At 46.6% G+C, this 21,533-nt stretch overlaps 6 protein-coding genes across 6 annotated transcripts; all 6 read left to right on the plus strand.

Annotated features, from left to right (window-relative positions):
- Window positions 1–65: 65 nt before the first annotated feature.
- GLAREA_12282 (Oligoxyloglucan reducing end-specific cellobiohydrolase) lies at window positions 66–4,660 on the plus strand (the record flags this gene model as incomplete). Its single annotated transcript, XM_008083064.1, has 4 exons — window positions 66–527; window positions 579–3,961; window positions 4,012–4,361; window positions 4,413–4,660. 4 exons carry the CDS (start codon window positions 66–68, stop codon window positions 4,658–4,660), a joined length of 4,443 nt encoding a protein of 1,480 aa, XP_008081255.1.
- Window positions 4,661–9,056: 4,396 nt separating this feature from the next.
- GLAREA_12283 (uncharacterized protein) lies at window positions 9,057–11,467 on the plus strand (the record flags this gene model as incomplete). Its single annotated transcript, XM_008083065.1, has 2 exons — window positions 9,057–9,380; window positions 10,052–11,467. The coding sequence occupies 2 exons, from the start codon at window positions 9,057–9,059 to the stop codon at window positions 11,465–11,467; spliced, it is 1,740 nt and encodes a 579-aa protein (XP_008081256.1).
- A 2,422-nt stretch (window positions 11,468–13,889) lies between these two features.
- On the plus strand, window positions 13,890–15,155 carry GLAREA_12284 (uncharacterized protein; the record flags this gene model as incomplete). The annotated part of the gene is made up of 4 exons (XM_008083066.1): window positions 13,890–14,174; window positions 14,230–14,538; window positions 14,587–14,802; window positions 14,859–15,155. The coding sequence occupies 4 exons, from the start codon at window positions 13,890–13,892 to the stop codon at window positions 15,153–15,155; spliced, it is 1,107 nt and encodes a 368-aa protein (XP_008081257.1).
- Window positions 15,156–16,234: 1,079 nt separating this feature from the next.
- GLAREA_12285 ((Trans)glycosidase) lies at window positions 16,235–17,569 on the plus strand (the record flags this gene model as incomplete). The annotated part of the gene is made up of 4 exons (XM_008083067.1): window positions 16,235–16,302; window positions 16,363–16,632; window positions 16,683–17,043; window positions 17,108–17,569. The coding sequence occupies 4 exons, from the start codon at window positions 16,235–16,237 to the stop codon at window positions 17,567–17,569; spliced, it is 1,161 nt and encodes a 386-aa protein (XP_008081258.1).
- A 1,032-nt stretch (window positions 17,570–18,601) lies between these two features.
- GLAREA_12286 (uncharacterized protein) lies at window positions 18,602–19,460 on the plus strand (the record flags this gene model as incomplete). The annotated part of the gene is made up of 4 exons (XM_008083068.1): window positions 18,602–18,653; window positions 18,701–19,078; window positions 19,131–19,297; window positions 19,347–19,460. 4 exons carry the CDS (start codon window positions 18,602–18,604, stop codon window positions 19,458–19,460), a joined length of 711 nt encoding a protein of 236 aa, XP_008081259.1.
- A 583-nt stretch (window positions 19,461–20,043) lies between these two features.
- On the plus strand, window positions 20,044–21,421 carry GLAREA_12287 (Phosphoglycerate kinase; the record flags this gene model as incomplete). The annotated part of the gene is made up of 3 exons (XM_008083069.1): window positions 20,044–20,097; window positions 20,179–20,602; window positions 20,655–21,421. The coding sequence occupies 3 exons, from the start codon at window positions 20,044–20,046 to the stop codon at window positions 21,419–21,421; spliced, it is 1,245 nt and encodes a 414-aa protein (XP_008081260.1).
- Window positions 21,422–21,533: the final 112 nt, after the last annotated feature.

A 21,533-nucleotide genomic window follows, 5' to 3' on the forward strand; every position in this document is an offset into this window, starting at 1 on the left:
ATCCGCAGATTTGGTAGTCGTCGCCCAACTTTAATGCGCTTCCCAGTTCCCAGTTCCTCGCGACCATGAGGCTGACGCAGTGGCGGACATTGCTCTTAACCAGCACTCTCCTAGGAGGTGCTTGGGCAAAGAAAGAAGGTGGTCCAACAGTAGCACAGAAGAAGTTCGATTTCATCCCTCGAGATGTGAATTACTTTGACGATTCGGATACCTTGTTGATGGTGGACGCGAATGAATACAATACATACCGATCAGACGACGCAGGCGTGTCCTGGAAACTGGTGGATGGGGTGCCGGAAGGAAAGTTAATGGAGCTGGTGATGCATCCATTTGACAATCAGAGGGCGTATATTATTACCAACGAGTATACACATTATATCACTATCAATCGGGGCAAGACGTGGCAGAAATTCGTGGCAGAATCGCAGGCGAGCATATTCAGGGAGGCTTTGACCTTCCATGCCACAGATCCGAATAGAATCATTTTCAACGCTATGGACTGTGCGGGCATTTTCTGCGAAGAACTGGTAAGAATACGGTCCAGCGCCAGGTAACTCACAATATGCTAACCTTATCAGACCTATTACACTACGAATGGCTTTGCCAAAGACGCCGTCCCACTTCGACAGGATACAATGGGATGTAACTGGGCGGTATCTTCGACAGGCTTCACAACTGGTGATGAACGTCAAGACTCGGATCGAATTCTCTGTATTGCGAAGGGAAAGTTTTCCCCGTGGAGCAAAGACTACCGTCTGGTCATTTCCGACAGCTATTTCACCGACGAATTCGAGCCAGAGCTTGAAACTGGCAAGAACATCAATGGGGTCGTTAATATGGCAGTCGTAACTAAATACTTGGTTGTTGCCACTTCTGCAGAAGGAACCGACGAAATGGCCCTCTATGTATCTGACGACTCCAAAAAGTGGCACCGAGCTGTCTTTCCACACGATCACAAACTGGTGGAGAAAGCATACACAATTCTCGAATCTACCAACTATAGTATCCAAATCGATGTGATGACTAGCGGCAGACCTTCTCAGCCAATGGGTGTTTGCTTGACCAGTAATTCGAACGGAACCTATTTCACTCGGAATATCGAACATACCAACAGAAATCGATACGGGATGGTGGATTTCGAGAAAGTGTCTGGTATTCAAGGTATTTTCCTTGTCAACACCGTGGAAAACTACGAGCAAGTCGAAAAGAAGGGCGAAGCGAAAAAGATCAAGACTCAAATCAGTTTTGATGATGGGCGTACTTTCCAAGGTCCTACATGCAAAGACGAAGAACTTCATCTACACTCAGTTACGGATTTGTCGAATTCTGGGCGAGTTTTCTCCAGTCCGGCTCCCGGAATCGTTATGGGAATTGGAAACACTGGAAAATATCTCGGCTCCTACGAAGAGGGAAACGTCTACGTTTCCGACGATGCTGGCTTGACTTGGATTGAGAGCCTGAAGGGTCCTCACAAATATGAGATTGGTGACCAAGGATCTGTTCTGGTGGCCATTAACGACAAGAAATCAGCCGATGAGATAAAATACTCGTTGAACCATGGCAAGGATTGGAAATCAGCGGCGCTTCCAGAAAAGGTTCGCCCTGTACAATTGACGACCACCAAAGACTCCACGAGCCTTAAGTTCTTACTCGAAGCCGTTGACGCGGAAGAGGCAGCGGGTTATATCATTGCGCTCGATTTCGCCGACATGCATGAAGCTGAGTGTAAGAAAGATGATATAGAGACATGGGTTGCTCGAAAGAACAAGGACGGCGAGCCGTCTTGTCTTATGGGCCACACACAGTCTTATAGCCGGCGTAAACCTGATGCGGACTGTTTCATGAAGGAGACAGAGTTCAAAGATCCCGAGGTAATCACCGAGAATTGCGACTGTACAGATGATGATTTCGAATGCGATTTTAACTTCGTTCGAAGTGCTGATCGTAAGGAATGTAATCTCGCAGAAGGTGCTCATATGCCTCTCCCAGAAGGCGCTTGCAAAAACCCGGAAGCAGAGAGTACTTTCAAGGGATCGTCTGGCTGGCGTAAAATTCCAGGAAATACATGCAAGAGGACATCGGGAGAACAAAAAGATGACCCAGTCGAACGAAAATGCACAGAAAGTGCCAATCCTGACAAACCTGCCTCGGGAGCTATTTCGAAGACTGAGCATGTATTCCCAGGAAAGCTATTTTACCAAAAAGTCTATCTGGAACGGACGGATGTTAGTACCCAGAAAGACGAGACGGTCATCGTTCATACCGACGCTGGATTTTTCATCTCTCATGACCATGGGAAAACCTGGGAAGAGATACTCAAAGATAAGGGAGTTGAGGTCATGTATGCGCACCAGTATTTCAAGGATGTGGTCTACTTCTTGACCCGTACAAAGAAGGTCTACTATTCAATTGATCGTGGAGACAACATTCGTTCTTTCGATGCTCCCACTCCACCAATCGAGAAAGGCACAGTGATGGAATTTCACTGGAAGCACAAAGATTGGTTCATCTGGATGGGCGCCAAAAACTGCGGCGAAAAAGACAAGACCAATTGTCATGCAGAAGCCTCAGTAACTCGAGACCGAGGTGACGAGTTCACTACAATTCAACGCTACGTCAGGCGCTGCGAATTTGTCAAGGAAGAGAAGAAGCTTTATACCACACCCAAAGAGAAACTCGGCAAAGATGATGACAAGCTTGATAGTCTTATCTACTGCGAAGCCAAAAAGGAAGAGAATAACGACGCTGACAATCCTTGGGTACTGCGCTCTAGCGAAAATTTCTTCTTGGATGATGGTACTGTTCAATTCTCCAACGTGGTAGAATTCGCTACGATGTCTGAATTCATCGTCGTTGCAACCCGAGAAAGTGCCCAAGCAGGAATGCAAGTCAATGCGAGTGTGGACGGCCGTACCTTCTCGTCCGTTCAATTTCCATCCAATTTCCAACATATCCACCAATCTGGATACACGGTCCTTGACTCGTCTACTCATTCCATCTTTTTGCACGTCACGGAGGATAATACTGATGGTCATCAATATGGAGCTATCATTAAAAGCAATTCCAACGGAACTTCCTACGTACTCAGTCTTCCAGCGGTGGACCGAGATACTGTCGGATATGTCGACTTCGAGAAGACTTTTGGTCTCCAGGGTGTCGCTCTAGCTAATGTTGTTGCCAATTACGATTCTAAGAATTTCAAAAAGGAAAAGAAGAAGTTAAAGACGATGATAACGCACAATGACGGAGCCGAATGGACTTTCTTGAAACCACCAACAGTAGACGCAGACGGGAAGAAGTTCTGCACCGGGGATCTCGCTAAATGTTCTCTCAACGTTCATGGTTATACGGAACGAGAAGACAAGTCTCATACCTACTCCTCCTCTTCTGCGACCGGTCTCATGCTTGCAACGGGTAATGTTGGCGAGTATCTTCAAGCCGATCACGACACTTTCATCACCGCAGATGCTGGTGTCTCGTGGTCAGCCGTCAAGAAAGGAAAGTACATGTGGGAATATGGTGATCAAGGTTCCATTATTGTAATTGTCAAAGATGGCGAGGCGACTAAGACTCTTCATTACACTCGGGACGAAGGAAAAACTTGGGAAGACTTTGAGTTCTCTGACAAAGAGGTGAAAGTCGTAGATCTCAGCACTCTGCCAAGTGACAACTCGAGAAACTTCCTTATCTGGACGATGAAAGATGGCAAACCTGTCAGTATCAACATTGATTTCTCTGGCTTGACCAACAAACAATGTGTACTCGACGAGAACGACCCCGAGGCTGGAGACTACTACCTTTGGACTCCATTACATCCAAACCAAGAAGATAACTGTCTCTTTGGTCACGTTTCACAATACCACCGAAAAAAGACTACTAGTGATTGTTACAATGGAAAGATGATTCCTGGTATGCACAATGTTGAGAGGAATTGTGCTTGCACCAGGAGAGATTTCGAGTGGTAAGTTTTTACATGACTCTCACTTGATTCCTATAACTAACAACGTTTAGTGACTTCAATTACGAGCGTATGAAGGATGGTTCTTGTGCACTTGTTCCTGGCTATTCGCCTCCGGATCACTCATTGGTCTGCAAAGTCGACACGGATCGTACAGAGTATTATGCACCAACCGGTTATCGCAGAATTCCGATGACTACTTGTGTCGATGGTGTTCAATTCGATAAGAGCGAAGCTCATCCTTGTCCTGGGCATGAAGAAGAGTTCAACAAAAAGCATAGTGCTTCTGGTGTAGGGATCTTCTTTGCTATCATCATCCCTATTGCTGTCGCTGCTGGAGTGGGTTGGTATGTTTGGCGCAACTGGGCATCCAAGTTTGGACAAATCAGACTTGGTGAACAATGTAAGTTTTTTAATCATACTCTAATCAAGGTTATTTCTAACATGGTCCCAGCATCCTTTGATGGAGAGGCCCCATACATCAAATACCCAGTGCTTGTTGTCGCTGGCATTGTTGCCGTTGTACAGGCTCTTCCACTGCTTGTATCTAGCTTATGGCGCTCAGCCAGCACAGCACTCGGTCGCAGCAGGCCAGCGAGATTTACCACTCGCGACAGCTTCGCAAGAGGAAGAGGTGATTACGCTGTTGTGGACGAAGATGAAGGCGAGCTTTTGGGAGATGAGAGCGACGAGGAGGTGTAAAACTACTAATCTGCTCTCTCTATCTGCTTTTTAGCGAATTTTCTTTTGTCGTATGGGGCTTTTGGGTGATACGAATAGGATAGGCTACGATAGATATACAAGTGACACTTATTTTTTGATGGGGATATGGATAGTGGGAATTCTGGGGAGGCATTGTTTCCTCTTCTGGTTGGTTGTCAAAAAAAGACTGTGCAAATCAGAAGCATGGAGCGGAGCGGAATCGAAGAGAATGAATTGTAACAGTTCGAATAGCGTATGATGAATATCAGAAGATTTGTTCAAGCCCATTCTTGTGATTTAGTCAAAACCTCTTAGTGAAACATTTCTTGCGAAGTCCTATCATAAACGCGCCACACCCCTTACATACCAGAACTGCCGTCACAGTGACAAGTCGAAACGCTCACATTTCGCAATAACCCAACAAGGTCATCCCCCATCTAACCCACACTGACAACAGGACGTGCAAGGTCCACCCCTCCAGATCGACCGAGTGCCCTGAACATGTGGGGTGGAAACTATTGATGGGTGTTAGGGTGGGTTGATGGGCAGATTAATCTATTGTGTTGATCTTCATTGAAATATTTGGTTGATCTCCTACTTTAAGATGGGTGGTGGTGATCTTGGGAGCTTTTCAGACATTGATGAGGATCTTTGTTGTTTTTTTTGGGGGGGGGTCGAGGGAGAGGGGGGTGCTTGTCTTGGGTGATGGGTGATGGGTGATGCTGACGATAATTTGTGGGTTTATATTCTTGAACACGTGCGAAATCTCGCCGTACGTGAGACAAGCTACCTCATATGCATATGCGTTTCAGATGTTCGAAAAAACGGAAGGTCGCAGACAGGAAAAACGTGACTATCTCGTGAGACGTACATCTCTTTAGGCAGCTCCCCGGTTGAAGGAAGGATGGAAATGTTCGTTTAAATGTCCGTCGTGTGAGGAGGATTACTAAAGTTTTGGGGATTTACGTAGGAGGCGATCTCGATTGAATCCTTCGAAGCTTGGAGAATGGGATGTTCACGAGGTATGTTGAAGGCGAGAAGAAGGTGAGAGGCGAGGAAGGCGGGAAGAGTCGATACAGAAGGCAATTGTGGTTTATCAGACATCAGACAGGAATATGTGCGTCAAAGCCACGAAGTAAGGCATAAGCGTTTATCTGAAAGGAAAAGCAAATAGAATAATTATCACAAAAAAATTGAAGTTCGTGCCGAAATCCAGAAAAAATTGTTTCTTCCAGCAACGCGTATAGGACCTGCATTGCATGTGACAAGAATTCTTCCTGGCGGAAGGAGCGTGATGCTGGTTGTGAAGGGGGGGTGCCACACCATTCGGTTCATTGTGCCGATGCTGCTGCATAATGTTGACTGCTGCAGATGCAAGTTGAGGTGGTAAAACGAAAATAGGGAAACAAAAGAGGAGGGTGCGGGTAGACGTGAGAGAGGTCAGTGTTTGACGCTCGAATGAAATATTCATCCAACCGCCATCACACATTCAGCACCTGCATTTGAATGGGAATGTGACCTCCACTTCACGGGCCATCTGCAAAACAAAATGATATGATTGCCAGCAGCAATCTTTCCCTGCAGATTGCAAACTGATACGTATCGGTAGCAATAGCCTCGAGCTGCGGGCCAGACAATCGGTACCACCATAACAATGGAGATTGTGTAGTACAAAGTAGATGAAAAGATAAACGACTCGATAAGGTTCTGTTGCCACGAAACCGGTTCTCGTAACCTCGAACGAGATTTGTGGTACTGAATGTGGTCTCACGTTGACGTGTACCGACAACAATGAGCAACCTCAAGTATCGTGAGACCAGATACCAACGCACTCGAGGTGAGGTACCTCTACAAAGCGTACAGGTGCTACAGCCTTGTTTCATGGGTATGCATACAAACGTGTTCTGTGATGAAAACACCAGGCAACGTGAGGTTTGAAGTGTGACAATGAGATGATAAAGAGTCTATTATGCCGCAATGGAAGGCCCGTGATGAGATGATAGTTCATCAATAGTTTGCTGATAAGCCTTATGAAACGCTTGCACTTTACCCCACCTTCGATTCGAGGTCCAAGAACATCGGTCTTTGGACGAGGAACGGAAAAAGGTCTGTGGCAATTGTTGCGGGTTGTGCAATCATCCGATGGGGTCTGGACGTCTAGACTCTGGAGCTTGAGGTTCATGTTGAAGCTTCTGGGCTTCAATAAATGTTTCGAAATGGGTATCTGAGAATTGTCACTGGTGGAAAGATGGGAATTGTCGATAAGAGCCTGTCATCTCAGCCGTACCGTGTTTTCGGGTCAGATGTTCGGCTGATATGAAACCAACGAGAACTGCGGAATAGAGTATTCTGTAAGAAAATTACTATTACTGTACCCTTTATTGTGATAAGAATCACCAAAAGTAGTATCAGGCACTGAATACTACCTCATGTCTGATTCTTAGTTCTGTATAGAATGGAGATTTCCCGGCTTCTTGGGGCGCTTTGATCACCTTCTCCTGCGTCGATTGTCCATATGAAGCAATAGTATATCGGTGATATAGTCCATTTTGAAAGGTCTTGAGTACGAAGGCTGAAAGTACTCCGTAAGAACTTCCACTCGGCATGCAGACAGGTACGGTTGATGCGGTATCTCAATCAGCCACGATTGATTCTCGAACTGGACACGGCTGATACTGCGGACGTTTTCAAGTACCACTTTGGATTTTAGAACTCTTCCATCAACTGCTCGACGATACGTGGAAATGGAGAAAACAGTCCGGAAAATAAGTCTTACCAGAGCCGAATATGTTGGATGACCCAAGGGTTAGCGTGTCAGCTTCAGACAGGACCTTGTGCCATAGTAGACTGATGCTAAAGATATTTGCCTGTTGGATAGTTGATTATTGACAAACCAAACTGCAAGTACAGCACGAGTATGCAGCGGCAGCAGGGAGAAGTTTTCTCGTAGCCGTGGCACAGTGGTCAGCGTTTTGAATCCTCTCGCACCGTCGAGCCAAGGACTTTTCTTCCGGGGATCGGTGACTGGTGGTCGAATGAATATTTTGGTGTTTGGCATCGACCAACGACGTGGAAGTAACGGGAGAAATGCGGTCTGGCTTGCAGCTATTCCCAGCGTCTTGTGCCGCCGCGTTCACATTGAGGCGGATTGGACGAATCAACAACACCACGAATCAGGTGCAATATCCTTCTCATCGAGATCTCATCATCTCGCCCGGCGGACCAACAGCATCGCCAACACAACCAAAGCATGGTAAAGAATCCTGCGGATGACGGGTCACACTACCGCGTACAACTGTTGCTTTGGGGACAAGACTCGTGGAGTTGTGGGTGAGCTGTGGAAACGCGTCAAATTCCACGCTTCAAGACGTGGCGAGCCTTGTATATGGTTGGGCTCGGTATAACGTTTGAAGGCTTTCCATCCTTCACACGGCGTAGAAGGCAAAAAAGGGGAGCTGTCTCGTGTCTTTGGACCGGCCTTTGCCGCATTCTACTGGTCCAGAATGTTTGCATATGCATAAGTCCAGGACATTGCGTTTAATAATGAAGCAATATGAGGGGTCACCGTTCACCGTCCGTCGTCATGTTTTCCCTTGTGGTACCGCATGAAGACGAAGATGATGAGGTATCTCTCGGAGGCTGCGGGCTCATGGATTGTAGAAGTTCTGGCGCTTGTTGAGTTGTTCCTCGGCGTTGGAGGTGTAACTGACGCAGCGTTTCCTTCCACGATGGTGGAGTGACCACTACCCCATGTTACTGTTGAATTCGTACACTGATTTAGAATTTTAGAGATGGTCCACCACCGCGCCCGTAACCCGTTCCTGAGCTGTTGATGCTCCAACAGCGCGTGTGAGTGTGCCCAGGTATCTGCCTCTGAGCCAACCGCACCACGACACCGTGGGCAGCCGTTCAGCAAGCACAGGGCGCCCAGGCTCGTCATCGTCTTTGGCTGCTTGTGAGAGGCCAGAAACAAAATCGAGCCAGGCTGCCCAGTGGACCAGGAGTCTTTCCCAGGGCCAGAAGTCTTTCCTTCCCAGAAGAAGACTCTCGGATTTCCCTCGCTGAAGCCAGGGTCCTGCTGGGCGGGCCAGGGCCTGCGAGGATCAGACTGGTCCATAGCCAAAGGGAGCCTCCAACACCAAAATCAGCAGGCCTCAAAGTCCCCGGTCGTTGCCTCTTCCCAAGCTCGGCGGGTACCCCTTGCCACTAGTCCTCTCTGGTCGCAGCTGGCCCCTGGACAAAAAAGACCCATGGGAGCCCGTGCATGATGGTGCATCCCGTTCAACAAGCTTACCTGCACTTGCATCTCTCCTGCAGCACCTGGGCATGAAGCTGCAATATCACTCTCATTCACCACTCCAGCAATTAATATATGTCCTGACTCCAGACACATGTCATGGCCCCTTCGCGGTCACATCCAGTCAAGTCTGGATCCGGGAGTCATTTCGAGCTTTCGGCAAAGAAGTCGCTCTCGTCCCTCATCACCAGCACTTCCACCAACTACCACACACTTACCACCTCGAGCTCCGCGTCAGACCTCAACGCGGGCTTCCTACTGCCAACCGCACTCGAACCGCAGCCCTTCGAACGCCCTCTGTCCTCGGGCAGTTTGCCAGCGACTCCTCGATTTCGGAGAAACAGGAAGAACATGAAGGACTTTACGGGATTTGACACGACCGAGGATGAGTTCGAAGCTCTGCCGCTGGCAGTGAGGAGAAAGGTATGCTTGGGATCATTTCTATATTTTGACTCCAAAGAATACAAGAGCAAGGAATGGGGGATGATTCTGCAAAGACACACACAGGAGTAGATACGCATTTGATGGGCAATGTGGTTTTGATGGTCTTCGCTCGAGCGAGTGTTTGTCGAGTGTCTCAAAGTCACATCTATCACCTCCAATTTGCATATTCCAAACCACTACTGGGACCTTTGAGCAAGACCGAGTGCAACGACTCAGTCATTCCGCATTTTATTCCAATCAATTGCTCTCTGAAGTAGCTCAGGTCGACACCGTCAAACTTGGACGTGCTCCAATTGCCAGCAAAGGAGAGACACTAGCCGTCCCCAACGTTTCCTTCCGGCGGCGGTGGGTTGACGACACCAGAAAGTTCACGGGTGTACCTGAGCCGTCATTTAGTCGCTGGCTATAGCTTTGCGCGGCCTATGCAAAGTTGCAGCGGCAGCTTTTCTCCGTAGCTTTGTCTTAGTGGTAGAGCGGTGTGTTAGTCGCATCCTCCCGCGCACTTCTGCAGCGCTTTGGGCATCTTCGATGCAGACCACAGATCCATCACAAGCTTTCAAACGCTTCACGATCTTTACGTGCCTCCTGCACAATAACCCCCACCGATACCCCTTATTATATTAACAATATGTAACTAACATCACCATCAGTACTTCTCTTCGCTGGAACGTCTAAGACTCGCTGAGAGAACCAATTCTCAAGCTCTTGATGAGCTTCCAATCCAACACCCAAAACGAACGAGCCTTGCCAATCGACGCAATGCATCAATAACAGAACTCCGTCGAGAACCTTTATCGCCCAGAAGACCAAGAAGAGGGCCATCCTCCAACAACGAAGCATCCTGGTTCCTAAGTCTTCCACCTAAAATCAAGAGGAAGAACTTCACAGCAGAGGAGCGCGTGATGTTGGATGGTCGTTTGCAGGACAAGGTCATCTTAGATGCATCAGATGAAGCAATCTTTAAAGCAAGGAGGAGGGTGAGTAGGAATCTGCCGCCTGTCGATCCATTCTCCGACTCCGCGCCGCTACCTCGAACTCCCAGCTCAGCTTGCTTTCACGACAAGAATGAATCCATGCCTGCAGAAGTATATGAGAGTTTTCGTTGGATGGACGAGGAAAGTAATCTGGATTTACGATTAGTGCTTGATGATTACCACGCCAACCTTGATGGTGCAGTCCTTCCAGATCCGAGATCGAATCGAAGGCCATCATTCCGACGACAAGTCTCAATCACCAAGATTCCATTCGGCAGACCGTCTCTTTCATCACTCCAGCCTCGATCACCTAAAGCTGAATCGATTTCAAATACCCAGACTCGACAGCGATCCAGGACCCTTTCTATGATATCGCCCAAGCACGGGGTGCACAACTCAGTTGTGTCAATAGATCCCAATGCAACTCATTATCAGGATCCGGAAGCTCGCCTGAAGCTTCGCGTCTATTTAGCCTCGCCGCAGAAATTCGACGAAGCGATAGAATTCGGATTTCCATCATTAGATGGTATCACAACCGGGGACGACAAGGAAAATAGGGGTCCCATCAGGTCGTCCAAGGATACCCCTAATCTCAAAAAGTCGTTTGCCAGCGGGCATTCATTCTTGGACGATACCGCATCATTATTCGACGACGACGTGTCAATGGCAGACCCTGAGTCACCAGTTACACCTATGGCTGTTGATGGTGGCTTTGAACGTCGTTCGGAAATCACACTGGTCGGGAACAAATCTACCAAAAGCTCAGCAGATTATACGCATCTCGGGATTTCAAAACCCATGCTTGTGAAACAATCTGAGGGCTACGCTCATGCTGCGGCGGGTAATCGAGAAATGACCTTGAGAATGACGCTTACCCGGCCCGACCTACGAGCGGACGAATCCAAGATCTACGGCTGGCAAACTCCCAAATCATCTAGTAATCGGGACTCGCCACTAATCGAAGACATGGATGAGAAGTTCGAGATGAGGGGGCCGTATGGAGGTGCCGATGGTTGGGGGCCGGCTGAAAAGGAGAATACTGGATTTAAGCGACTCTGGCATCGGGTCAAGAGTTCGCAGAAGAAGGCGTAATATATCACACATTTTACGGAGTATGTTGGGTGACATCTTGCATTAGAAGCCTGTTGGTTTTTGAATTGTAATTTAGCGGGTTTATTTGTGTTCCGGGTTATTTGTTGATGAAGACTTACTCGATCGGTAGTCATAACATTTAGTGTCTAGTTGGATGGGCTTACTATTGGTGGCTTCCAAGCATGGCATAGCGGGATATACATCAGATATTGGCGTGGTACCATTTTCTTTGAGTAGCGAGCGAATTCAAGAGATTTATCTGATTCTACGTTTTGTGTTTTTTGGGTGTAGATGTGTGATATGTCGAGAAGTCTTCGGATGTGAGATGTTGTAGGCAATAAAGGCGGTTACCACGTGTGTCACTGCCTGATAGCATTGCTCTTATCTCTGGATCTCAATGGAAGAAAGAGGAGCTTAAGAACCTTGACAAAAAAACAACTTTTCTGGCTTGTTGATATCTTTATCCTGCAAGCGAATCCAGCCACGAGCTGTAGTCTACAATATTCTGTTGAGTAATACGCGATCGCCCTTCCCGTTAATACCTTTGGAACGAACAACTAATCTACTATCATTCAACGTCAGCAAGAAGCTCAAATTCACTACGTTTAGACTCCAGTAGACGTCCTTCTTCGCTCAGTTGGCTCTATTGCATTGCAGAAGCCTTGCTTAAGAAAACTCTTGTTACATAAACCACTTCTCCGTGAGATTTACCATATTCGTTAGCTCTTAGCTTAAGAATTATAAAAGCATATGTGGTTCTACTTTGATTAGATTTAGATGCTTAGTTTAGAAGTTAGAACGGGTCTTGCAGGTAGGGGAGTTTGTTGTAAAAAAAATTCAAGCTTGTTGTGGGATACGGTACATGGCTCAAGTTCCGCTCAAGTCACTTTTTGACGGTATGGTGGTTTAGTGTATTTCCAATTTGTTCGTCTATGACTGTGACAACTATTGCTGGTGACGAATGACCTTTAATTGCGTGGAATGTGAGTATGAATCCCTTGAGGTGTGACATTAAGTTGTCCAACTTGGCTCCTTTGGTACGGTCCTGCAAGTGCATATTATTTTCACATTTTCAGATCGATCGAGCATCAATTAGTGAATCATCAATAATATGTGTTCTAAGCGAGCTTCATTGATGGGTCTCTACTTGAATTCCCTCAAGCTGTCCTCGTTTTGCGGTTTTACTGCTTGTCTCGAGTTACACATAAGTGCTAGGGACTCCAAGGCGAATGCTAGTGTTTGTTTTGGATCTGATTTAGTCAGTCTAGCGAACGATTCGAATTAACACGGTATTCGTTTCAAGTTCAAGGTATATGTTGCTGGTGGTCAAAATCCAAAGTGTTGAAGAGTGGTTTCAATGTCTAATAGTTCTCTTTCTACACTTGTAGGATATTTACCTAAATGCATCCACAGGCTTTACAGCTGTGACTACATGAACTTGGGCATCAATGTCGAGAGGTTGGCGAAAGGTGACCAGACTTTTATCAACGCACCTCTGCTTATGTTTGTGCTACCACACTATATACTCAATGTACGCCTGGGAATTCAGCCGCCAGCCTTGCAGCGCAAAACACACTTGAACGACGCGTGGGCGTAGATACGGTATATAAGCGATAAGTTGATTCCAGTAAGGCTGTGCTCAGCCTCTTAGTGGAATTGAGCATATAAGGTCAAAGGCTGCCACATTTTGAAGTTTTCCTTCTCGTTTTTGGAGGCTGGATCTGCCACCCTTTTAGAACCGCTTGAAGCCCTATAAACATTTTCTGGATTTAAATCATGAATGAAATAGAAGGATGGCCATACTCCCAGGCAGAATACGACCCATATATGTAAGTTCCAAGCTATCATCTATACTTTTGATTTCCGACAATTGATAAACGCGCTATTAGAGAGCGGGGTCAGTTGATAATAGAGGAGTTTTCGAATTTTGCGGTTCGGATGCTTTCCACAAACACTTCGATTAAAGTTTTAAGATCCTCAGATGAATCGAAAGAAGGCTTTGAAGATACGACTCTAGATGAAACCCAGCTGTGTCGATGTTTGACGACGAAACGTACAGACGCACTGCACGAAATATTGTTCGCATCACTCTCTACTGGTTAAATCAATCGTTAACGCCAGAGACAGCGTCATATATCAAGATAAAACAAACAAACTGCAGATCAGCAAAAATGCATGGCTGTTTCTTGCGTCAAGCCTCCAAATATCTCCCTCTTTTACAAGGGCACTCAGCCAATTCTGGGCCCCAATCGTGGCAGGAAGAAAAGTATTCCAGGTTTTAGAACATGCCACCACTAGCGAATGTTGGTACTTTCTGCCAACGCGATGTTTAGCGAGCAGTAAAGTAGCATTCTTCCCCCGCGCTGTTCGCAAACAGAAAAAGCTGAACCATTTGCTGCCCCTCTATATCTCCGAGAAAAACATGTATCTACAAGCTGCTCACTCTGCTATACACTGGCGTTACGATCATATAAGCAAAGCTGCGAGATGCGTAGTTGTGGAATTCGCCATTGACACGTTTGTAGGCAGGGATGAGACTAATAGTTCCCGGCAGACCACAAGGTTCAAGGATTCCTTCTGGCACGCCAGAAATCAAGAGCAAACATACCATCAAAGTCCATTTCTTGTGCACGTTATCTGTCTTAACCAAGCAGCAGATACGTGGCGAGAGAATCTCCACCTGGTAAATGTTGAGCTGGACGATTGGGTAAATTCCAGTGTTCCTTCATAATAGTAAACCATTAGCTTATGACTAGCCGCAGGAGTTCGAGCTACAAGCCAATACTTCCAGGACGCCAGCTGAGACTTCCCACAGCGAACTCAGCGAATACCTTCATTCCCTGGCTGGTCATTTATACAGATACGCATCAGAATTGAAGGCTATAGAAGACATTGCGGACGGTATCTCTAAGAAACATGTTTTAGTCATGACATCTAGTAACAACAGCGACGAGGAAAAAGCTTGCTTTCAGCGTGTACAGAATGATTTCTGCCAAATCCTTTCCCTGATCAGGGCACTGCGAGATCACGAAGTTGAGCTAGAGAGAAAAGTGGCAAATGCGCTCGCCTTGGTAAGTGTATATATCCTGTCTCGTGGATTAAGGACTAAATGCTTGCAGTTGTTCAACCGAATAAATCTCGAAAACGATAAGATAATGCTAAAAAGTAGTAGAGCTATGCAGGATATTCTGAAAGCAACCCAAGCAGAGACGAAAGCTTCATACGCTATCGCAGTCCAAGCTCAAAACCTCACACAGGAGATGAGAAAAGATAGTCTATCCATGAAGACGATTGCCGTACCTGGAATGCTGTTTCTCCCTGGAACTTCTTTTGCGGTATGAAAAACTGAAATTGACGCATGAATAAAGACAAAACTGACAGAGGAAAATAGGCAATTCTGGCAATGCCATTTTTCGATACCAACCCATGGTTCAATTCCGTTGCTCGGATTTGGGTTTGGTTCGCTCTGACAGTGCCATCCACTGGGTTTGCGTTTGTGTTTTATTGGTACTTTCATAAAGTCCACAACACCAGGCAGGTTGATGCAGAAGAAGGGTATGCGACCAGTGAGAGTGAGTGGGGGTCAGACTCAGATGCGGTGTCTATGGTATCATTGAGAAATCCAATACCTCCACCGCCTCCGGACCCTCCACATGCTTCCACAAGTGATGGTGGGATACACAGCTGAGACTCGACGTTTGGGGAGGAGGATAAGATCTCTTTGAGTAATGTTAGTGGATTGTGACGATATCGAAGATGTATCTGAGAAAGAATGTAAAACAAACATGGTCTTACTATGAGATATATTTTGGCACTTTCCAATGCTAACTTATAAGTAGCAAGAACCCTTCCTGCGACCAAACAATGGCAGGTGTAAGGAATTAAGAGATCAAGGCGAGGTAAAGCGGAGGTGTTCGGGGCCATTAATTAAGAATAAAGTATAGTTTTTAGTACCTCGGCATCCCAATGAGGAAGTTACCACCATGAAGCTCAAGGCCTGGCCTGGTCATCTCCCTAGAGTGGAGGACAGGATGATTAGCAGTACAGCTTGGAATTTTCAAGCAAGTGATACATGAACTAGAACTATCAGTGTTGTGCATATTGATGGAGATAGGTTGTTTAAGAGGGAGTAAAGTGTAGGATATCTCTCGACGTCGTGTAAATACCTGATTGTTAGGTGGGTTTTCTCCACATTAAGCGAGGTGAGAAGCTCGGTATATATTCACCCAACAAGGTTCCTGATACCTGTCCTCCGCATCTGCTCCGACACATCAACATCCTTAGGCTTACTGTACAAAGTACGTCCAATCGTTGACCTTGCCGAGAACCCTTCGAGACTGCCTTTGGTACATAAGTCTCTCCGATGGTGGAATTGTTTAATGCTTGCGCTCCAATTGAGGGCTTCAAGAGAACATCGACCTTCCCCACCATCGATTTTACCGGCGTCCGTCCACGTTTAAATGGCGGGGTCGTAACTAGTCTCCGAATTGATGGAGAGCTAAATCCACTTGATCTGGGGTATATGTACTGATGGTAGGTGGAAAATCGTGGCTGCGGGCAATATGGAGCTTCTCCATGTCATCTATCTTTATATTAGGGTCACCTCAGGTACCTGGGCCTGGCCTGGCTTGATGCTGCACTATGATATGGAGTCCATCTTTTCGTAGATCCTCGAGCTTTTTTCTTTGGACATAAGTAGGAGCAAATTCCCTTTTTTTGGGTTTTGTTGAAGCAATCTGAAGTCTCCTTACTTGTACCGGTTCCACCATGCGATTCTTCACCTTCCTTTGTGCAGCTCTACCTCTGGTGGCAGCAGCTCCAAGCTCAAATTCAAAGTATGTACTTGTTTTTCAGAAAGCTCAGAAGGTAATACCTGTGTACTAACATTCAAATAGTCAAGACAACTTCGGCTCTTACTTCTACAAAGGGCATGACTTGAGCTCACTCAAAACACTTGAAGATACGGGAAGCATCTTCAAAGATACCGCCAGGAACAACAAAACTCGGCCCGCTGAGGATATTCTTGGAGATGGAGGCATGAATACTGTTCGACTGAGAATTTGGGTCAACCCTGAGAGTGGCACAAATGGGTTGCAATATAATCTTGAGCTTGCAAAAAGGTTTCAGAAGAAAGGATATAAGCTTTACCTCGACTTCCACTTCTCGTGAGTATCAGATATCTTAAGCCTTCTTGGAGATATTAACAATATTCAAGTGATTCATGGGCGGACCCACAGAAGCAACCTCTACCAGCTGGTTGGCCAACCACTCTCAAGCCGCTCGCATCAACGGTTCGAGGTTATGTGAAAGATACTCTAGTCGCTTTCAAGAAAGCTGGAATCAAGCTTGATCTGGTGTCTCTAGGAAATGAGATTCGGCATGGTATGCTATGGCCGCTTGGCTATGTTGACATCGATATTCAACCAGATTCCGCTTTGGCGTCTAACTTTTCTGGTCTGGCAACATTGTACAAAGCAGCCAGAGCTGGAGTTGACGATGCGTATCGTGCTGGATTCTCAAAGACTCAAGTGATGATTCATGTCGATAACGGGTGGAACGTCACCTTACAGCAAAGAGTAAGTCATATGTTCATTGAAATCTGACATTCATAACGAGGCAGTTATTCTGACGTTGAGTTAGTGGTATGGAGCCTTGGTAGCCAACGGAGTTCCAACTTCAGCTTGGGATGTGATCGGTGTTTCATTCTATCCCTTTTATGGCACGTCGGCCACATTCGACAACCTCAAGAACTCTTTGAACACCCTTGCTCGTCAATATCGCAAGCCACTTCAAGTCGTTGAGACAGACTATCCAGCCATCTGTAACGGACAGTGGAACCCAATCCCAGAGTCTTCGGAGCCAAGCATCCCGTACAGTGTCGATGGACAACTGATCTGGGTGAAGAAAGTGATTGATATTGTAAAGGCGGTGCCTTATGGACTAGGACGTGGTGTCCACTATTGGGAGCCGGCCTGGTTGAACAACACGAGTCTCGGTTCTGATTGTAACGATGCTATTCTGTTTCAGCCAGATTACAGCGGATGGCCGGTTACGGTTGGGTATTCTAGGAAATCTGTGAATATGTTCAAGGAGGGAAGATAGTTCCAACTAATACCCCGAGTAAGTAAATGTATGAGGCGTATAGCGATAAAAGCGAACTCGGCAAAGTCTTTCTGTTTTGTCATAAATGCCCATATGGTGTGCCACCGATGTAGTGACATGACGGAGGCAGTTTCCACGAAGCACACCGGGTATGCCACTACTGCAAGAGAATTCATAAAATAGAAAGAGGAGAGACTATTAACATATAGAATTTAATCGAACTCGAAGACTTGATATTTTTTTCGGCCTTTCCAAGTGAACAGTGAGTGTGGAGTAGTGTGGTGTAAAGATCAAGAACTAATATTCATTTTTGATTTTATCCAGTAATCACAATAGGTTTGGACGAAGGAGAGAATGATCTAAAAATACGTTTGACAATTGACTGAAGGCCCCGAAACTTTGCCTCCAGGAGTCCAGGTCGAAATCTGCGCCACTTTAGGATTTTGAGTACATAATCGCTCAATGTCGTACAAGCCCGCTACGATTCATAGGCTAGAAACGTCCTAATGAAACGGGCCAAAAGAGCCGCGAAACAACCCCATCATCGGCACCATCTTCAGATCCTCCCAGTATTGCGCCTGCAACAAAGTATTCTGAATTTCAGCTCTCTGAACGAATAGACATTCGAAGCTGTTATCTTGTGAAGATCTAAGTTACTGAATCACAATACGACGTTCCGCGGCCGAGAAAGCGGGCATTCAGCCAATACCACGCCGGAGAAGCTGTTTAAGCTTGTCGTCATTGTTGCGAAGAGACACACTACCCTTCAACCCGATCGATTCTCACCATAAGAACCTTTCAACATGTTCTTCGAGGTCCCCCGCCGACGGTTTATGCGCGCGATAAATAGCAAATATATATATGGATTAGTGGTGAGTACTACAAGGGCTGGGGAAGGTTGGAGTTGGTCTATGCGACCCCGACTCGCTGTGTTCTACTTGGCTTGGATGGCACACGTTACATCTCAGTTGCTAACTTGGTTCTGCTTCACAGCCGGTGGTACATCTCTGCATCTTTTTACTAGAACTCGCCATGGTCGGCAGACTCATAGCCAAGTTTAATGGCTACTATGCCGAGAGGCCAGGTACATATCTTCCTCCGAGGCATCCAGCAGCGATTAACATTTGGCAGTCCTCACGATGATGATAACGAACGCGGTATTGGGAGGAATAGCGGACACAGTCGCCCAATCGATCACCGCGATTCGATTATCAGCGTTGAGAAAACCCGGAGGGATAACGAAAGACGATACTGTTGCGATCGAGATCCATGAGTTGGATAGGAAGAATCCTTTCAATCAGCAAACTTTAATACCGGATGTAAAGGCTCTGCCACCTCCGTTCGACTTTGAGAGATTGACGAGATTCATGGGATATGGATTCTTGATGGCACCTATTCAATTCAAGTGGTTCTCATTCCTATCAAGGGCTTTCCCTATCACCAAGTCCTCTGGTCTCGGACCAGCAATGAAGATGGTTGCTTTTGACCAACTTATCTTCGCACCAGTTGGTATGTTACAAGTCTGCTAACTTATCGTTCGTTCCTTGCTAAAGCGCAACAGGAATTGCTGTGTTCTTCACAGCTATGACAGTGGCAGAGGGCGGTGGACGACGGGCCGTCTCACACAAGCTCCGCGACATGTATCTTCCTACTTTGAAGGCCAACTTCATGGTATGGCCTTTGGTACAAATCATCAACTTCCGTTTGATGCCAATCCAATTCCAGCTCGTAAGTTTACTCTATCTAAGCTGTAGGTCATAGCTAACATATTCTCAAGCCATTTGTGAGCACAGTGGGAATCGCATGGACGGCATATCTTTCGCTCTCCAACTCTGCTGAGGAAGGAGAGGCTCGGTCAGCACCCAACTCACCTAATATCCGCTTGTTGTAATTCTTTCTAGGTCTGGGTCAGGAAGAGTAAGGGCATAGACACGTATATATATGGCGAAAACCAAGGTACAATTTCTTTACATTGCATGGTAAACAGGAGTTGGACCGGCATTTTCACAGGGGCGTTAGAATATGGGAACCCGGATGGCAGTCATAAATTGCAGAATGGAAAGAAAATTTCCTCGAGAACTGATCAATTCCTTATCGTGAACTGATTTGCTTCCGAATTTCTCACACCGAGATATGTCGCGCGTGGGATGCGCATTGCTTTTGGGACAACATTTTTTCAAAACTACACACTCGCGATGAGTAGACGGCTTTAATGGTAAAGTATGTATGTGTAGACCAATGCAATCTTCCCATCCCCGAGTTGCACATGCTTGGCGAGCCGATGACGCTCCCTGCCGTCAATACTTTTCCTGCAGTCAGTCAGTCACCCCACCAAATCGAAACGAGTGAGGGGCAGCTAATCCACGCCATCTTTTCTTTTGCTGGACAACCATTGAGCAAGCTAACAAATCCCTCAATTCCATATACAAATTCGCAAAGTACAGAAAAACTCATTAAATCTTTCCATCACAATCATGTCTCTCTCCAACAAGCTCTCCATTACCGACGTTGACCTCAAGGACAAACGCGTCCTGATTAGAGCAAGCCTCCCCGAAACACCCAACACGAATCCCGAGAGCAACATACTAACCATAACTTCACTTTTCTAGGTCGATTTCAACGTCCCTCTCGATGGAGATAAGAAAGTCACAAATACCCAACGTATCGCCGGTGCGGTCCCAACAATCAAATATGCCATTGACCACGGCGCCAAAGCCGTAATCCTCATGTCCCATCTCGGACGTCCCGATGGAAAAGCCAACCCTAAATTCTCGCTCAAGCCTGTTGTGCCGGAGCTTGAGAAGCTTCTCGACGGAAAGAAGGTCGAGATGGCTCCGGATTGCGTGGGCAAGGACGTCGAGGAGATTGTAAACAAGGCTAGTGGTGGACAGGTTGTTTTGCTCGAGAACTTGCGGTTCCATGCTGAGGAGGAGGGGAGCTCAAAGGGAGAAGATGGAAAGAAGGTTAAGGCCGATAAGGCTAAGGTCGAGGAGTTCAGAAAGGGATTGACTGCTTTGGGTGATGTTTTCATCAGTAAGTGGACTTCGGGAATTGTGATCTACGAAAGATGTTGACTGGCATATAGACGACGCTTTTGGAACTGCACACAGAGCTCACAGCTCTATGGTTGGTGTTGACCTCCCTCAGAAGGCTTCCGGTTTCCTCATGAAGAAGGAGCTTGAATATTTCGCAAAGGCTGTTGAGAACCCAGAGAAACCATTCTTGGCTATTCTGGGAGGTGCTAAGGTCTCCGATAAGATCCAGTTGATTGACAACCTCCTCGGCAAAGTCAACAGCTTGATCATCTGCGGTGGAATGGCATTCACTTTCAAGAAAACTCTCGAGAACGTCAAGATTGGAAACAGTTTATTTGACGAGGCTGGAAGCAAGATTGTTGGAGATCTTGTTGAGAAGGCCAAGAAGAACAATGTTGAGATCGTTCTCCCAGTCGACTACATCACCGCAGATAAATTTGACAAGGACGCAAAGACAGGAACTGCTACGGATGAGGAGGGCATTCCAGATGGATGGATGGGTCTTGATTGCGGACCAAAGAGTATCGAGCTCTACAAGAAGGCTATTAGCAGTGCGAAGACTATCCTCTGGAACGGTCCACCAGGAGTTTTCGAGTTCGAAGCTTTCGCCAAAGGAACAAAGGCAACTCTTGATGCCGCCGTTGATGCTGCACAGAACGGAAAAATTGTCATCATTGGTGGTGGTGATACCGCAACTGTCGCTGCGAAATACAAGGTCGAAGACAAGCTGAGCCATGTCTCAACTGGTGGCGGTGCTTCTCTCGAACTCCTTGAAGGCAAGGAGCTCCCAGGTGTTTCTGCTCTGTCGAGTAAGTGAATTGTGATGGAAGTAGGGCATAGACTCTGATCAAGATATCAAGGTCTCCGAGAGAAGTCCAGCTTGTAACGAACTTGATGATGATACCGTTCGTATATAGTTTTGAGCAGCG

This window comes from Glarea lozoyensis, assembly GCF_000409485.1.
Source record: "Glarea lozoyensis ATCC 20868 chromosome Unknown GLAREA18, whole genome shotgun sequence".
NCBI classification, from domain to species: Eukaryota; Fungi; Ascomycota; class Leotiomycetes; order Helotiales; family Helotiaceae; genus Glarea; species Glarea lozoyensis.